The 16,216-nt window shown below is 42.7% G+C and overlaps 1 protein-coding gene across 1 annotated transcript in view; it reads right to left on the bottom strand.

Annotated features, from left to right (window-relative positions):
- Positions 1-8: 8 nt before the first annotated feature.
- Positions 9-16,216, bottom strand: part of obscnb (obscurin, cytoskeletal calmodulin and titin-interacting RhoGEF b) — a 60,048-nt gene continuing 43,840 nt past the window's right edge. Inside the window, 32 exon segments of the mRNA XM_083991242.1 lie at positions 9-2,433; positions 3,043-3,085; positions 3,237-3,330; positions 3,587-3,716; positions 3,826-3,928; positions 4,130-4,297; positions 4,410-4,523; positions 4,648-4,825; positions 4,949-5,107; positions 5,233-5,397; positions 5,522-5,638; positions 6,000-6,159; positions 6,282-6,452; positions 6,537-6,613; positions 6,703-6,903; positions 7,216-7,355; positions 9,142-9,240; positions 9,351-9,403; positions 9,499-9,532; positions 9,706-9,924; positions 10,034-10,132; positions 10,225-10,257; positions 10,390-10,587; positions 10,737-10,858; positions 10,968-11,049; positions 11,442-11,723; positions 11,887-13,158; positions 13,412-13,441; positions 13,711-14,001; positions 14,432-14,704; positions 14,833-15,108; positions 15,340-15,606. Of these exon segments, the coding sequence (XP_083847368.1) occupies positions 1,353-2,433; positions 3,043-3,085; positions 3,237-3,330; positions 3,587-3,716; positions 3,826-3,928; positions 4,130-4,297; positions 4,410-4,523; positions 4,648-4,825; positions 4,949-5,107; positions 5,233-5,397; positions 5,522-5,638; positions 6,000-6,159; positions 6,282-6,452; positions 6,537-6,613; positions 6,703-6,903; positions 7,216-7,355; positions 9,142-9,240; positions 9,351-9,403; positions 9,499-9,532; positions 9,706-9,924; positions 10,034-10,132; positions 10,225-10,257; positions 10,390-10,587; positions 10,737-10,858; positions 10,968-11,049; positions 11,442-11,723; positions 11,887-13,158; positions 13,412-13,441; positions 13,711-14,001; positions 14,432-14,704; positions 14,833-15,108; positions 15,340-15,606 (6,731 nt within the window). The 3' untranslated portion in view covers positions 9-1,352.

The raw sequence follows: 16,216 nt of genomic DNA, 5'->3' as shown, positions 1-16,216 counted from the left end.
ATTTGCAGTACATTTATTTAATTCAGATTTAACACTGAGTATCTCATGTTTCCAAAAAAAAAAAAAACTACACATGTACAGTACAAGCAATTAAAATCTGTTAGTGCCTTTAATATCATTACATAACATGATACTTGTAGCTAAGCCGAACACCTTTTAAACAACACCAACACCACACATCTTTAAGGAGGCAGTTATTCTAGTCATCTTCTAAATTGCACTGAAAAGGTAGTAAATTCTGAGCTCAAGTATTTTGCACAAACATTTGTTCATAATCAAAATATGACATGACAGGTCGGGTTACTTTGGATAAACACGTCCGCCCTGGAAAAGCAAATACATGCAGTCACTCATCTAAATATCACTTACATATGAATATCCCTGTGTCGTCCTGTGAGCTCACAGGTGGTTGCACTGCATTCACAGATGTCAAAATGTCGTAAAACGCTGAGTGTAACATTCAATTATAACACAATTATGGACACATCTGCAAACAGATGTGTAGTCAAACACAGTTAGAGATCTAATGTGGAACAGGCTGTCAGGACACCTACCAAAGGATTTGCTTGTTTCGTTTGTAGAAGCTGTAGTAGAGAACTTCTGTCTGATTTTACCAGACTGACCATAATTTGACAACAGCTCATGGACCATAACAGTGGCTGAAGCTCTGTTGTTGGTTTTACATGATCAGTGCTGCACGTTTAAGTTAACTTACAGTAATACTGAAAGAGAAGCATGCACTCATGACCTCATCAATAGTCTTCAACTCCCAACGTTTGCTGATCCAGCAATTCAAGGCACTGCAAGGGTGCAAAAGGCAACATTTCTTGAAAAGGTACAAAAGTCAAACTGCAAAAATACGTATATTCAAATATCTACTGTATAATTATTTCTGTATGAATATATAAGAGTCATCAATAAAGATAATGCCTGGATCAGTTAATAATAGTGGATCAAGGCTTATGAATTCATTAAAGTACATAAATGTTACGTGAAATGTGATGAGATGAATTCAGCTCGATGGACAATGAAAGTGTCAGTAAAATATCATACCTTAGTTACGTAGCTTCTGTCTATCATGTGTATTGATAACACGGGACTGAAACCTGCTTACAGTGACATTCCAACTGGCCTAGTCTAAAGAGACTGGGCCACTCTGACCATTTGACATAAAAAAGTAAAAGACTCACAACAGTGAGCCCACTTTCTGATGGGAGGTTTCAAACTGGAATGGTCTGTCAAATGCAGAAAAGATACTTGAGGTTAGGATATGTTCGTTTTCATCATGTAAGTAGAAATGTCCCCATTTAAGACTAAGAGGGTTTGCGGTACCAGATTAAAGATGTTTGCTTCTACTGGTTCTGATAAAGGTTATCTCTGATTTGAAGAGTGACTGGGTTTCCCACTGATGTGTAGCCATAGGTCTGAGTTGACACTTTGGTTTTAAAGCTCTGCTGCCCACCCTCAACTCTCTGCACCTCTGAGCAGTAGGACGGCTTCACCTCCAGATTTGCGTGGCTCACTTGGATGGGGACGTGCCTCTCAGTCCTGGGCCGCGCTCCGCTGGCTTGAGGGACGGCGGAGGAGAAAAGACTGCCGGACAGGTGCTCCTTGAAGCGACTGAAGAAGCTGCTCCTCTGCCTCGGCGCTGCGACGGGCCGCCCCACGTTCAGCAGCACGGGCTGTCCCACCGTGGACCCGCCGATCTCCCTCTGCAGCACAGAGATCTCACAAGGCTTTTCAGTGACGACGTTAGAGGAGCCGTAGGTCTCTCCTTCTTCTGGAACATAGTCCTCCAAGTCCTCGAGGGTCAAAACATGATCTCCTTGTTTCAGAATCTTAGGTTCCTGCTTTCTGAACATATCTTCATCATCATCTTCATCATCAGGTTCAAAGATGACAGTCTGTTGATCGTCCAGGTCATCGCTGTCCTCTCCGGCTGGTGTGAGGACATCTGAGAGCTCACAGGGCTCCGCAGTGGCAGAACCAGAGGGAGCAGTAGCTTCCTCTTCTTCCCAGGCGAGCGGCTCGGCCTGAGCCTGCTCCACCAGCTTGTTGTTAGAATTGTTAGCGTTTGGGTTTTCCGGTGGAGACCTTTTGGGTCTGGAGGGAGTGGCAGCGCGATCAGAAGCTGCAGGTGAGATGCCTCTCCTCCTGGGCAGCCTGGGAGATTTATTGACCTTGTACTCGATGACCTCCTCTACCTCAACCCACCTGGGTCTGCTCTCCATGGCTCTGGCTCTGTCTGCACCCTCGGGCTCTGTGACATAGAGGGTAGGGATAGTGGTCTTTCTTGGAGTGGGCATCCTCCTCACTCTGGCAGAGGGCTCTGGGGTGGATGTTTCAGAGCGGTGGGCTCCAGCAAGAGTCAGGCCAGGAGATCTGTGCCTCCTCATGCGCGGGTTTTTCACCACGGTGGTTATAGTCTCCTCACTGGATTGAAAAGACGACCACAGACAATATCAGTGCTACAGATGAAGGTCTTAAGTACAAACTAAGAGGGTACATGCAGTTTTCACACTGATGACTGATGCTTGTCGGCCACTTATTAGTCACTCACGCAAGTGACACTGAGCTATGTAACTAATTAGGACTCCCCAGAGACCTCAAAGGAAAGTCTGATGTTAGGAAAACAATTGTCACCACTATTCACTGATATGAACTCATCCTTTCTTTCTTTGCTGTACACTCTGTCAAATCCCTTGAGACAAATTTATGATTTGCAAAACTGGGCTATATAAATAAAATTACAGTAAGTGTCACATGAATACTGTATTAGGAGCTGCAATAATAAAGTAACCAGTTAAAGAAGACAGCACCCTGGTGAAAACAGCCCATCCTTTCATCATCCTTGTGATAGAATCCTTTGCACTCAGGTTTTAAATGCAACACAACGATGCATACATAAGGCTAAAAAGAGGCACACACACACACACACATGCTGAAGTGCTCCAAATTTCCTGTTGGCCCATGGTTTGTTTTAGAAAGCAATGTCTTCACAATAAACATACACAAGGGACAGTTTAGTGAAATTACACTCACATAATGATGGTTTTCCTTGGTATTTTAGTCTCCTGTTCGGTAACTATGGAAGAAACAGATTTAATTGAAGCAAGCTGATAAAGTCTAAACATCACAAGTATCAGATCAATCCATGTTTAAACCTGCATCAAAAGCAACAATAAGGATCATTTCATATGACTCAGTCTCTGCAAGGATAAAGTATGTGTCCCTACCTTCAATGGTAATGGCCTGATCACCAGAGCGAGCCACAGCAGAGGGGAGGACCAGATCAGCAGCACACTTAGCACTGCCCAGACGGTTGGACAGCTGGAAACAGCAGGGATGTGATTTTAGACTCGACTTACTGTTTCGAAACCAATGTAAATGGACTAAGAGTATATGTCTATGTATGTGTATGCATGTATATGTATTATATAATATGTATATTGCAAACCTTTCTTCTTTCATTCATATAAAGTTGTGATGTTGTGTGTCTGAATGTTTTGTTTGTTTATGAAAAAGTGTATGATCATTATTATCATTACATATGGTACAAGTATTGTACTGTGTGGTGCAGACTAACCTCACACTCGTAGTGTCCCAAATCTCGCTCTGTCAGGTTCTTTATTACCAAGACCAGAACTCCACTACGGAGCTCGCTGTAGGTCTGATACTTTTCCTGGTCAGTGAGCAGTCTGCCATCTTTGAACCACCTTTAACAGGTGCACACAGCCAGGCAGTGGAGAACACACGGACATGTCAAACAACTTACTACATTTCATCAAAATGTTTTGCCAGTTTTATAATAACAAATATCCATACCTGATCTTGGGGCTGGGGGCACTCTGTATGACACAGGTGAACTGCGTGTCCTCACCAGGAACAAAGATAGCATTCCTCATTTTATTCACAAAACGAGGAGGCACTGCAGGAAACACATCCAAATGAGTTACATGTTAAAACACTGAAGCAACATTCTGTAAAGAAGAGGTTACTTTCACATGACTATTTGATAACTCACTGAATTGGTAGGTTGGACTTATTACTGCTGTTATAAGGATGCATTACAGTTAAGAATGAAAACATCTGTTATTGTATGTACACAATCAAAATGTATGCTGCTTACCCTGAACTGTGATCTTTCCAAGAGTGCTAGCATTGCCAGCAGAGCTTGTGGCAAAGCACATGTACTGTCCAGAGTCATCGGCCGTCATGTTGTCCAGGATCAATGTGCAGGAACCGTCAGGGTCCTCAATGATGATGTGATGGGGGTCTGCCTCCACTGTACGTCCATCTGTGTCCAGCGTGTTAAGCAATGCGTTAATGACAAACATTTGGCAATTTTACCATATACACTCTATATTTTACAGCTTAATAATATGAAAAATATGGTGCAAATTTCATACCCTTGTACCACGTGACCACAGGTTTGGGCACTCCAGTGACTTTGCAGGCCAGTTTAACAGTCTGTCCCAGCTCTGCTGTGCAGTTTGCCAGAATTTCATCAAAGTCAGGGGGACCTATGAAAAGAGTTGAAGCATAAAACGCAGTGTTTAAAGGTGATAAATAAGAGAATAACACAAAGAAGAAAACCTAACCCTAAACCAAGTGTATATACTGTATATGTGTTTGTTTCCCACTCACTCCATGCAGGTGTGCTGTATCGCTGCTGGAGTTCCCTGAACTCTCTCAACCATGAATTCTTGATGGTGACAGTTCGGGCCTGTAAAGTGTATTTCCTCACAGAGTCTTCACGTTCATGCCAGATTTCAAAGGCACGGTCATCACCCTCCACTGTCTCATTCACATCAATGTTATTCAGCTGCAACAAGATGGAGAGTACAAAGAGCATCATTTGGACTGTTGATCAGGATTCTTCATTCTTTTTTTTAAGAGCACCTTCTCTTGAAACAGAAAAAGTGTGTATTTACATTATAAGTCTTACCTTCATCATGTTCTTAAAGACATATGTTTGTGTATCAGTGTTGCTGTCTCTCTTAGGTTTACAGATTATGCAGTAGTTCTTAAAGAGGAAGACGTGGCGGTGGTGACCTCTAGAGGACGTCCTAACTCCAGGAGCTCCTTCCCACACTTGGAAGGGTCCCTGGTGCAAAAAAATAGACAAATACAGTGGAGTGTGTTCAGACTTTTCAACTTGAAAAGATCGCATCTCTCTATCAGTAAATTATGTCTTATAAATAAATTAGTCAGTTAAAAGCAATATCCTACCTGTCTGATTGGCTCTCCAAGAACTTCCAGAGTGGCGGGATAGTTCTCGATCATGGAGACATGGTGAGTATTCTCAGAGCGTTGAGGCAGCGCAGACACCATAGCATAAGCTTCTTCCAGGAGGCAGCAGTTCTGACCATTTCTCGCCTTGTTTCGAATGAGCTCCTGATGGTATCAAAGCAGAAACTTGAACACAACTGCGGTGATAATAACACAGGCCGAGAATCAAGTGCCCCACTCATGCAGGTGATCCTAACGAGACTGTTGCATATGGTGTCGAAGTTGTCACCTTGAGGAAAGCCTTGTACTTCTGAATCCTGTCCAGTGGTTGTTGGAGGTAGGCATTGATGCTGCGTACAGGGGGATCTGCAGGGTCTGCACTGGCCTGCACTTTCTCATTGTACTCCTATAATGCAATGATAGGAAGACTTTAATTAGATTATTTCACTGATGCACACATCATCAACACGGCGGCAGTGGCCGTTTGGTGCACATTGGCAGCCACGCTTCTGTCAGTCTGCCCCAGGGCAGCTGTGGCTACACATGTACAGTAGCTTAGCACCACCCTTGTGAATGAATAATGGTTTCTGTAAAGTGCTTTGGGTGTTGGGAAAAGCGCTATATAAATGTAAGCCATTATTATTAAAACAAATAATCTGCAAATTCTTACATCAAAAGTATTTTTTAGTGGAGTAAATTTACGCTTAGGAGTTTAAAGGTGTAAAAGCAATAATAACTTTGGCCTTACTTGAGCGGTGCTTTGTTACCTTGAAGAAGTGATGGACAGACTTGTCACTGATTGCAGACTCTGCCTGACCCTGACCAACAAGGTACTGCAGATATTTCTCAAAGCCCTCCCTGTTCTTCAGGAAGCACATGGCTACGTCATCATCGGTGTCACAGTCACTCAACTTTGGAAGGAAAGCCCTAAAAACAAGAATGGAGAGGAAATTAATGCATTGATGATAAGAGAAACTCTTATCCACCTGTTCTTTACCCTTTTTTGAAAATATATAACCAATATTAAAGTATTAAGGAGGTGAGCTCACTTGCTATGGAAGGACTTGATATCATCAATGTTCCTGAAAATGGTTTCCTTTTGGCCACTGATATCAGGTGGTGCATCAGAGCTGTCTGCATGCTTCACATGATGGGATGTGAAGAAGTCTACCTCCTTTACAAACTCTGACTCACCATTTATCAGGTCCTGTAACATTTGGCTAGAACATGAAAAAACATGGTTATGACACGTCCCTTTTTCTCCTCCAGTATTTGCCTTGTGAGTGTAGATTTGCTGCACTTACAATAATTTCCTCTTGTATTCACCCTCAGTCAACTCCTCTGCACTTGTCTCTGGAAGATCACCTGCCTCAGCTGAGAGCTGAAATAACAAACATTTTTATTATAACCTTTAACATGGGCAAAACTAACAGTTAACATGTTGTGTTGTTGGATATTCTTGAGGCATACTCTGAGTTTCTTGTCCAAGTAGGCAGGTGAGACCCAGCCTTGGCGGGATGGCGTGGTTTTGGTCGGTTTTGTCCGGACTAACCATTTGAGTGGATGGGCTGAGTCTAAAACCTCAACATACTGTCCTTCTTTCAGAGAGATAGATTCTTTGCTTGCCACAGTGGGGATGTAGTCAGCCGTTGCCACATAGATGTCAAACATCTGTAAAAAAGTATATTAATGACAATTCAGATTTTGCAAAATGTTTTGATGGCATTACATAAAGTGAGCTGCCCCCACTCTGCTTATTCTTGCAGTCTTGGTTGGAAATCTCCACTTGGAAAGAGTTTCCTGAATTTCACTAGTGAATCTTTGCACTGTGCATGAACACTTTTATTACATCGTTCACCTTTTATGTCCATTTGTTATAAAGAGACACAACTACACAGTACAGGTATGGGTTTTAGTAAGTATCACTGTCATCTGGAAAGTTTTTTCTAACAATTTTTCATTTTTTCTTTCTTTCTTTGTTACCTCTCCTCTGGCATCACCCTCATCAGACTCTGAGGAGGAGTCAGCCATGAGGGAAGGAGGACGAGAGCGCCCGTGATGAGGCGATGGAGAGGGAGTCTTGGTTTCATCATCACTGTCAACACCAGGTACGCGTAATGAAGCTGTGACAGCCAGGACAGACAGAAGGAATCGGAGGGATTCAGGTCAGGTGTGTGAAGAACTTGAGCAAAAATCAAGAATAATCTCTATCTTTAAACATTGTTTTCAATTGTTATCAACCATTACATTTGGGATTTATATAGCAGTTGTTAGTAACCACATCACTCAGTCTGTCAAAGCTCAGCTGAGGCAGGACCTGTCAAGTCGTTGATTCATTTTATCTTTTAAAATTTTGGTTCAAAAGAGATGACTATATTGTAGCTGGAAAGTAGTGCAAAAATTCCACAACAACATTGAAGTCACTCACACTACTTTGTTAGAAACCACTAACCACTACTACTATGTTAGTTTTGTGACAAAGAATGCAAGACAAAACTACAAGATAGACAACATTGTCTGAGCTCGTAACATACATGTCTGTAAACATGTATCCAAAGTTGGGGGACACCAGTTTGATAAGGCAAGATGATGCATGAGGAGGTGTAAACGCTCACAGACAGCATGAGATGGAAAGGCGCTTTTGGAAAACCTGTAAGCTGTTTAACTGCAGCTTAATTCATAAAACATTTTTTCCTGTATGTATAATAAATAGTCAAAGAAGTCATGTCTTTCGCGATCCTGTTCTGTCATATCTCATGTTCCTTGTAGAAAAATGTAGTTATTATGAATATGATGCACTTGGGATACATACTGGTAGTTTTGGGCCAAGTTTTCATCCACTGGAGCACTTCATGATTCTGTGCGCTGTCTGAATAACAAATTAATGATTGAATGAGCATTCAACTGTTTGGACTGATAAACCTGATGGATGAAAGTTGTGAGGGAATGATGTCTGTATGAATCAATGAGAGGTTTATCTACACATGAGTAAAAGCAAAACATGCTGAAAAACAAGCACTAGAAAAGCAGGGATAAGTATCTGTCAAGTTTGGTATCAAGTCCAGATCTACTGGAAAATGAATTCGAATTCAAGAATTGAAATGTTAAAACACTCAGATTAAACACCACTTCCACAATTCTTGAATAATCAGAGTGAATTCACTGAATTCAACCAAACCTGACAGGCATATAAGAAAATACTAAGGGTTATTTTTGCAATCTTACACATTAGCCAAGCCATTCATAGTAGCTTGCATGTTTTATATGCAATATTAAGATTTTCACTCAGTATAGTCTAGCAAAATGCTAGAAAATTAGCAGGTTTTTATTCCAACCACAGTTAAAACTAGGTGATTTAAGAGATAGGCTTTCCCTCTGGCTGAACGACTCCTCCTTCTCCTCCCAGTGAAATCACCTGGTGCAGTGTTTGGCTGGAATGAAAACCTATATATACTGATGTGAGCTTAGGAACTTTTTTATTTTTATCTCTCACAGTATGTTATCTGGTCTGTTAGCTTGCTGCATGTCTAATGACAAAATAATTAATGATTTCACACTGAATAAAACCGTTTTTGACTCTATTTCATCCCCTTTTCTTGTCATTAGTGAATTAGTGTTTACCTTTTACACACAGCGTAAGTCCCACAGGTTTGTAGTTAACCTCTGATGGTGAAACATGTCCATCTGTCCATATTCTGTCCTAAATGACCTCTCTACTCCAACTATGACCTCATAATTTTTCTTGTGGTATATCCATCTTATTCCCTTTATGGACCTCTTGGACATACTGTAAAATTGCTCAGTATTTCTCTAGTGCTGTAAATTGTGACTTGGGTTTCTGTCAAATTAGAATCTGATGGTCAGATAGATTTTTTATTGCATAGACAAAAAGGTGAACAACAGACTTACCCTGGGTGAATTTCGCTGATACCATTTCAGTGATCTGGGAGGTGAGCTTCATGAGGAACTCCTCTGTACCTACTTCACCCAGATAGGGCATTTTACCCTCTTGTGGTGGAGAACAGAGGGTAGGTGGACAGCAAAGAGGAATGAACACCATAAATATTTTAAATGTTTAGTATTACAAATCATTGCTATATAATTATCATTAATCTCACCTTTTCCAGTGCCAGCCTCATCTTCTGGAGGACTAATTGTAATCCCAAGAACCCTAAGAATTAAATGGTACAATTTACTTCCAGATATTTGCATTTGTATATGCCCTTTGTATGTGCAATTTCCCTTTGACTCTCAAAGAAAACTTACTCTGTGGGTTTGGTCTCTTTCTTTGGTTGTGGTGCTAGGGAAAGGGGAGAGAAACACAAACAGTCATTATCAAATATTGAGGATAAATGATAAATTCTAAGGCAATAGGAGGTTTGCCCTCTAATGAAGGTCTTCTAGTTCAAACATATTCTCATGGTCAATTTCATATAATTTCTACATAAACTTCTCAGATTTTGTTTTCCTTACTGTCATCCACCTCGAAGTGGGCAGTGCAGATGGACTGTCCTGCTCTATTTGTAGCAATACAGGTGTAGGCACCAGTGTACTCTGTGCCAACATCCATCAAGATGAGGCTGTGCTGGCGTCCGGAGCTTGCTATTTTGTATCCCTTGGTATCAGGCTTGATCCACAGAACCTCTTCCAGTGATTCCTCCTTTAGCCAGGAGACCATGGGAGTGGGAGACCCTGTAAAGGTGGGTGTGGAGAACTTGGAATAAATGCTGGATGACAGATAATGTGGGAATTTATGAAATTGTTGTTTTTCACGTTAAGATGAAACATGACATGAACACACCTTCTACTCTGACTGACAGAGTGATGCTTGCTCCTTGTTTCACCTTTCTGTTGCTGAACCTTTCGAGGAAACGTGGTGGCACAAGGGGTTCCTTGGGGTCTTTGAGCGTAAAACAAAAACAGTCAGATATAATCTATCATTGTATCTACTAAAATACCTGTACCAAATGTGTAAGATGAATTTTAAATTACCTCTCTTATCTTGTGGCATAATCTCCCCTGGGCCTGTTGCAAAATACACATGTTACTGTCTGTAAACATCTCAAAAGCAATTTCTAAGCTCAAAGTAATTACAAAATAAAATACAGTATCTAATGCTCTTTTTGAAGTAAGCCTTCCAGGTATTTGCATACATACGCAGAACTATCAGGCGGGCAGAGGAGTAGGCAGACCCAGCTGCATTGCTGATATAAGCAGAGTACTCTCCCATATCGTCTTTCTTGACCTTCAGAATCTCCAAGCTGTGAACATCTCTGGCAGTTAGTAACAGAATCCTCTCCGAGGGCCGCAGAGGGTGGCCATCTTTGAACCAGTACACTCTGGGCGTGGGGAAGCCTAGAAGACAATAGATATTTCAGAAATATTACTGTACTTTAATCATTGGCAGTTTTGTTAAGTTAAGTTGACTAAATACAACCTTTACAATTAGCTGTCATTTTCTTGTCTCTTATGACTTGATTATTGATCTCTGCTAATTAACTTACCTTTTACTTTCAGTTGCATTTTAGCAAAAGGTGAACCTGGAGTAACATGAACATCATGTAGGTCCTCTACAACTTGTGGTAGCTGATCATCTTCAGCCACAGACTCGAAAGTCTCAGTTTCCCTGCGTGAGGACAGCAGAATAATCAATCTCAACAACCGAGTACTCTAAAATAACCTTATCTATACTTTATCTTTTTCAGCACCATGAGAACAGTTCATATTGAATGTACCTGGACATGTATCCCCTGGCACTAATATAAGAAGATGTCTCAGTAGCATCAGCTGCGGTGTCATAATCTGAGCTGCAAGACACTGAAGGAAAGAATTAATATACAACATTAAACAATGACCACAGACATGGTGACAAAAATGCAGCCCGTTAAGACTACAAGATAACTTCCAAGGCATTTCCAAGCTGCAGCTCTACACTGCTAAAACCCTAATTTTATCACCACAATGTTGTCTGACAAAATAAACACATAGGTTTATGACAAAGATTGCTGTGATTTCAGCTGTATTTGCTTGTAAAATGATTGCACAGAAAGAAAGTCAAAATACACGGGATGTCTTTCTTATTTTGTTTCTCACACATCCTCCTTTGTTGTTTGCATTCAGGAGTGTAGTTGAGTAATTATTCCACTCATGAACTCATTACTCATGTAAACATATGTGTGTGTTTGTGCATGAAATGTAGACTCTCTTACTGTCAACTCTGAGTTCAGCCTTAGTGGCAGCAATTCCACTACTATTCTCAGCTGTGCAGCGATAGACACCCATATCAGTGGGCAGCACAGTGGTAATGATAAGTTGGTGACAGCCTTCCAGGTCTTCATTGATCATGTAATGGTCATTCTCCTCCAGCAATTTGCCATCCTTAAACCAACGCACAGTTGGAGGGGGCTTGCCAATCACAACACAGTCAAAGCTGACTGGATAACCATCTGGAACGTCTTGGCTTTGCAGCTCTGTCAAGAATACTGGGGCAGCTGGGTAATAAGAGCAAATTGAAAGTAATAATTACACTTTAAATTGTCCACAAACTGTATGATACTGGTTATTTAGAGAGCTATTTACTGATTATGTGGAGAGTACATAAAAAAATGTATAATGATTATCAAGTGAGCACAACCACACTCATGTGTTTCTTACCTGGGGAACCAGTCACGAGAGCAGGAGGTTGTCTATCCTGTGTGGGCGTCTGTGTGCCGTCTTGTATGTAGCCCATCTTCCTAATTCGGAGCTCCACTTTGTGAAGCCCCGCCTCCAGGATAGCGGTCTCTACAGGAACCCCATGGACTGTAAACATCTCCTGGAACCTCTTCGAGGCGACTTCAGCCTCTGTCCGTGACTCAAAGCGGATGTAAATGTAAGTGTCATCCTCACGGTAAGAGTGAGGATCAGGGGGGGGCAGGTCTCCTTCATCTGCACTGACAAACGCTTCTTCTGCAACATCTGGTGGGAGACGTGTGCGCAACAGGCGCCGTAGACGTCTGCTTGCCTGCCTCAGTGACTCATCCATCTCACTACCTGACGAGCTCTCAGGTTCGCTGTCGGCGCTGTAGCCCACCGTCAGCGGCCGTCGCCCAGATGACTCTCTCACCGTTCCTACTGTCACCTTACCACTGTGAGAGGTAACTCCAAACTTGTTGGTGACCTCGCAAGTGTAAACCCCAGTATCCTTTGTGGTGATGGCGGTGATGACCAGTGAGCAAGTACCATCATTGTAGATATCAATATGATGGTGTTTGCCATCTGCCAGCAGTTCTCCGTCCTTCAGCCAACGCACCTTATCAGGTTTACCTTCTGCCACACATTCCAGATGTATGGTGCCACTAGGTTCTTTGGTTTGGTCTTTGAAGACATCTTTGAAGACAGGACGCATGTCCTTGCGGGCCTTGTAGCCCTTGAAGGCAGCTTGAATCTTAACAGCAGCGTCTCGGAGCTCAGGCTCATCCTCTTTACTGATCTCCATTGTGTTAGTCTCTTCTGTCTGCTGAGTTGTGGTTGCTTTTACTTCAGTTTTCTGCTCTGCCATCTGGAAATGTGCAAAGAACCTATCAGTGGTCATTGTCTCTGTCTCACTGGCTGTGGTGATAGTAGATGTACTGCTCTTCTTGAGGTAGGAGACAAGTGTCTGCCCGCCTGATAAAGATTGATCCTCAGAGCTGATGCACAGGTTTGACTCCTTAGACACAGTGGCCACCTCCTTCTCTCCTGATTTTACTTCCGCTTTCTCTGAGGACTTCTCTCCTTTTTTGTTTTTACCATCCTCCTCTTCAGTGATGGAGTCCAAAGTGGGCTCGCGGCTCATGCGCCGCTTTTTAGCTGAAGCCTCCCAGAGCTCGTGGACGTCACCTTCATCAGCAGCTTCTGGAGGCAGTCTGGGCTGCCCCAGTTCCTCTGTGTCTGCCTGTTTTGCCTCTGTACGTACAACCAAAATGCAGTTTTCATTGCCACTTTGATAAACGTCTTATAATGTTACGTTGGTATTCACACAGCAAAACACACGGACTGGTGTTAGAGCTATTAAAACTGTGCTTCTTCCGACTTTGTATGACAAGACATTTGTAGGCTTCAGGCGTTTGAGAGGGATAAGAGTGAAGAGGTGTTTCACTACAGAAGGACTTGAAGGGTAAAGACAAAAGAAACCCACACACCAAACACACTGTCTTACCTGGGATAATGATTGGCTGCATAGGTGCTTCTGTGTGATAAAGAGAAAACAAACACCCATAATATAGTAGCGTAGAGGACTCTAGCTCTAATTCTCCACTCTACTATAATCATATCATTTGGAAGAATGCCGTACATCACACTAACAATTAAAAAATCTACTACACACATACTAAACTATAAACTATAAAACCAAACAAGTACTTTTCTATCTCTTATCTCCATAGTAGCTAATTGAGCAATGGTAAGCAAGATATTCTGGCAAACACCCTTAGCAGACAATGAACAATGTCCACTCACCAAGCTGCACAGTGTGAGGCAGCTCAACGGGCTCTCCAGTCCCAGCTCTGTTGATGGCTGCCACCCTAAATCTGTAGCCACCCCCTGGGACAAGATTTTCAACCACAAACTCTGTGTTACACACAGGTTCAGAGTGACATGGAAGCCAGAGGGCACTGTCTACCAGTCGCATCTCCACCCTATATCCCAGAATGGTGCTCCCTCCATCATGTAGTGGAGTGAACCAAGAGAGGGTGACAGACTGTTTAGTCTTACTGAGGACCTCTGGGTCCTCTGGGGGATCAGGCGCAGCTGTAGGGAGGAAAAAACAATTATTATGAATACAGATTAAGTTGTTGTTAAGATACAACAACGCTAACCTAACCTATGCTGGCACTCAAAAGGGAATGTGGTCTCAGGCCCTGTTCAGATCTGGCTCTAACATGCATCTTGGTGATCCAAACACAAGGACACCTCTAGTTAAGTAGCTAGTCCTTGAATGCATCCCAGCCTTCGACACGTGACCAGTGACCAGCCAGCAACACCTTTAATTGGACTTATTCACCCGAGATAGATGTCAATGCCAGATCAATACAGGGCCTCAGACTTTTAGACCCTACAATAAGTACCTTTAATTCAATATTATCATGGGAAAAGGTAAAAGATAAAAACCATTGCAATAAGGAAAGATTACAAAAGTCGTAAAACAGTTTGTTGCCAGTGCTGCTTATCAGACACTTACTGATGATGGAGAGCTTGGCCACAGAGAGAGCATCTCTAGCAGCAAATGTAATTTCCTGCTGGGGCAAAAGCGGTGCCTGTCTCAGCACAAGGCGATAAGAACAGCCGTCGGCCCGCATAGCCCAGAGATCGCTGGGCTTCAGCTCAACTCCATTAGCATACCAAGCTATTTCTGCCACAGGGACAGGCTCAGTCAGCTGAACACAAAACTCCACCTTCTCTCCCACTGCAGCCACTGTGTCTTCTAGACCCTTTACAATGTCCAGCTGCCATCCTTATGACAGAAATAAACACAGTCAAATATAAAAGGCAACAATTACAGTTATGATGATATGTATACAGCACATAAATACACAAGAATGCATGATTCAATGTTTAAAAGAATTTATCTGGGTGACTTACCCTTAACAGAGAGTTGGGCTGATGTGGATGCTGTGCCAGCTTTGAAGGTCACTGTGCAACTGTCTTTAACACGTAGCTCTTTCAGCAGGAGCAGATGACGAAGACCACTCTCAAATGAAACAACCTCAGCATTAGGGGATTCCTTCACTGGTTTGCCATCAAGAAGCCAGCAGCAATCTTTGTTCTCAGGACGAGAGAGGGCACATTCAAACAGTGCTTCACCTCCATCAAAGGTTTCCATGTTCTCCAGTCCCTGGACAATGTTAACGGGCTTGTCTGTAGAAGACAAGTGGAAAATGAAGAAAGAGAGAGAGAGAGCAGACTCAAAAAAAGATTTTAGGAAAACTGTAATGTTTGGAATTTCAAATCATATGGGATTTTGCCAACAAATGGCACAAACTGATCAGCAAAGGGTCATTATATATTTGGACAAACAATTGTGAAGTTTGAGGGAGCAGAGGAGATTGCCTAAAGGATGGTGGTCTTTCCATGTGGAGGGGATCTCACCTTCCACATGAAGTGAGGCAACCACACAGGTCCCTTGTGCCTCACAGGAGTATGTGCCCCTGTCCTCAGCAGACACACAGCTAATGTACAAGCGAGCCACATTCCAGTCCTGCTCCACTACCACCCTTTGGCCATCAGGCTGCACTGGCTGCCCGTCTTTCCTCCACTGAGCCTTGACTGGCCGTGAGTACTGGCAGATGAACTCAGCCGGTTGGTTTTCGACCACCCGAAGGTCTTCCATCTCGCTCACCACTTCAACTGTGGGATCTGAGGATGGGGTCAGGGGTCATAGGGTCAGGCCTTGACCATGAGATAAACGGATATGTGCAGGACATGCCGAATGACATGCAGACTTTATAACCCCCGATAGCTTATTGAGATAATGTTCACGTTGTCACTAACATTGTTTTGATGGAATATCCAATAGAAATCGTATGTGCTGTGGTACAGTATCTTAATGTATATTTTAATGTCCACTGTGACCACTATATTGTCCTTAGTCAGCATCCAGGGGGTCAAAAAGCCCAACTGTCAAGGTTCAGGGTAACGGTCACAAGGGGAGCTGGCGGGTAATGGTAGGGAAGAGTATGTTGAGTGGACAGAAATGTCAAGCTCAAGGTTGGCATATGGGGTTTTAGTGCTTGAAGGTTAAGGGCAGGGTTGGATGGAGCAGTAGAGCTGGAACATGAGTAATCAACAGCAGGCCTGCATGGGTGGGTGGAGCAGCACTTTACTGGCACAACATTTTTCGTCTTTTTTCAGTTGTTCACTACAGAGGTTACAATACAACTTGGATAAAACATGACCAAAACTAAGTCTTCTGTATGTTATTCGCTGGCTCCAATCGGCAAATAACAATCACTGACTATTAACATTT

This window comes from Trachurus trachurus (genome assembly GCF_905171665.1).
Source record: "Trachurus trachurus genome assembly, chromosome: 17".
NCBI lineage: Eukaryota > Metazoa > Chordata > Actinopteri > Carangiformes > Carangidae > Trachurus > Trachurus trachurus.
The sequence above is the reverse complement of the archived record's forward strand: the minus strand, read 5'-3'. Positions and strand labels throughout refer to the sequence as shown.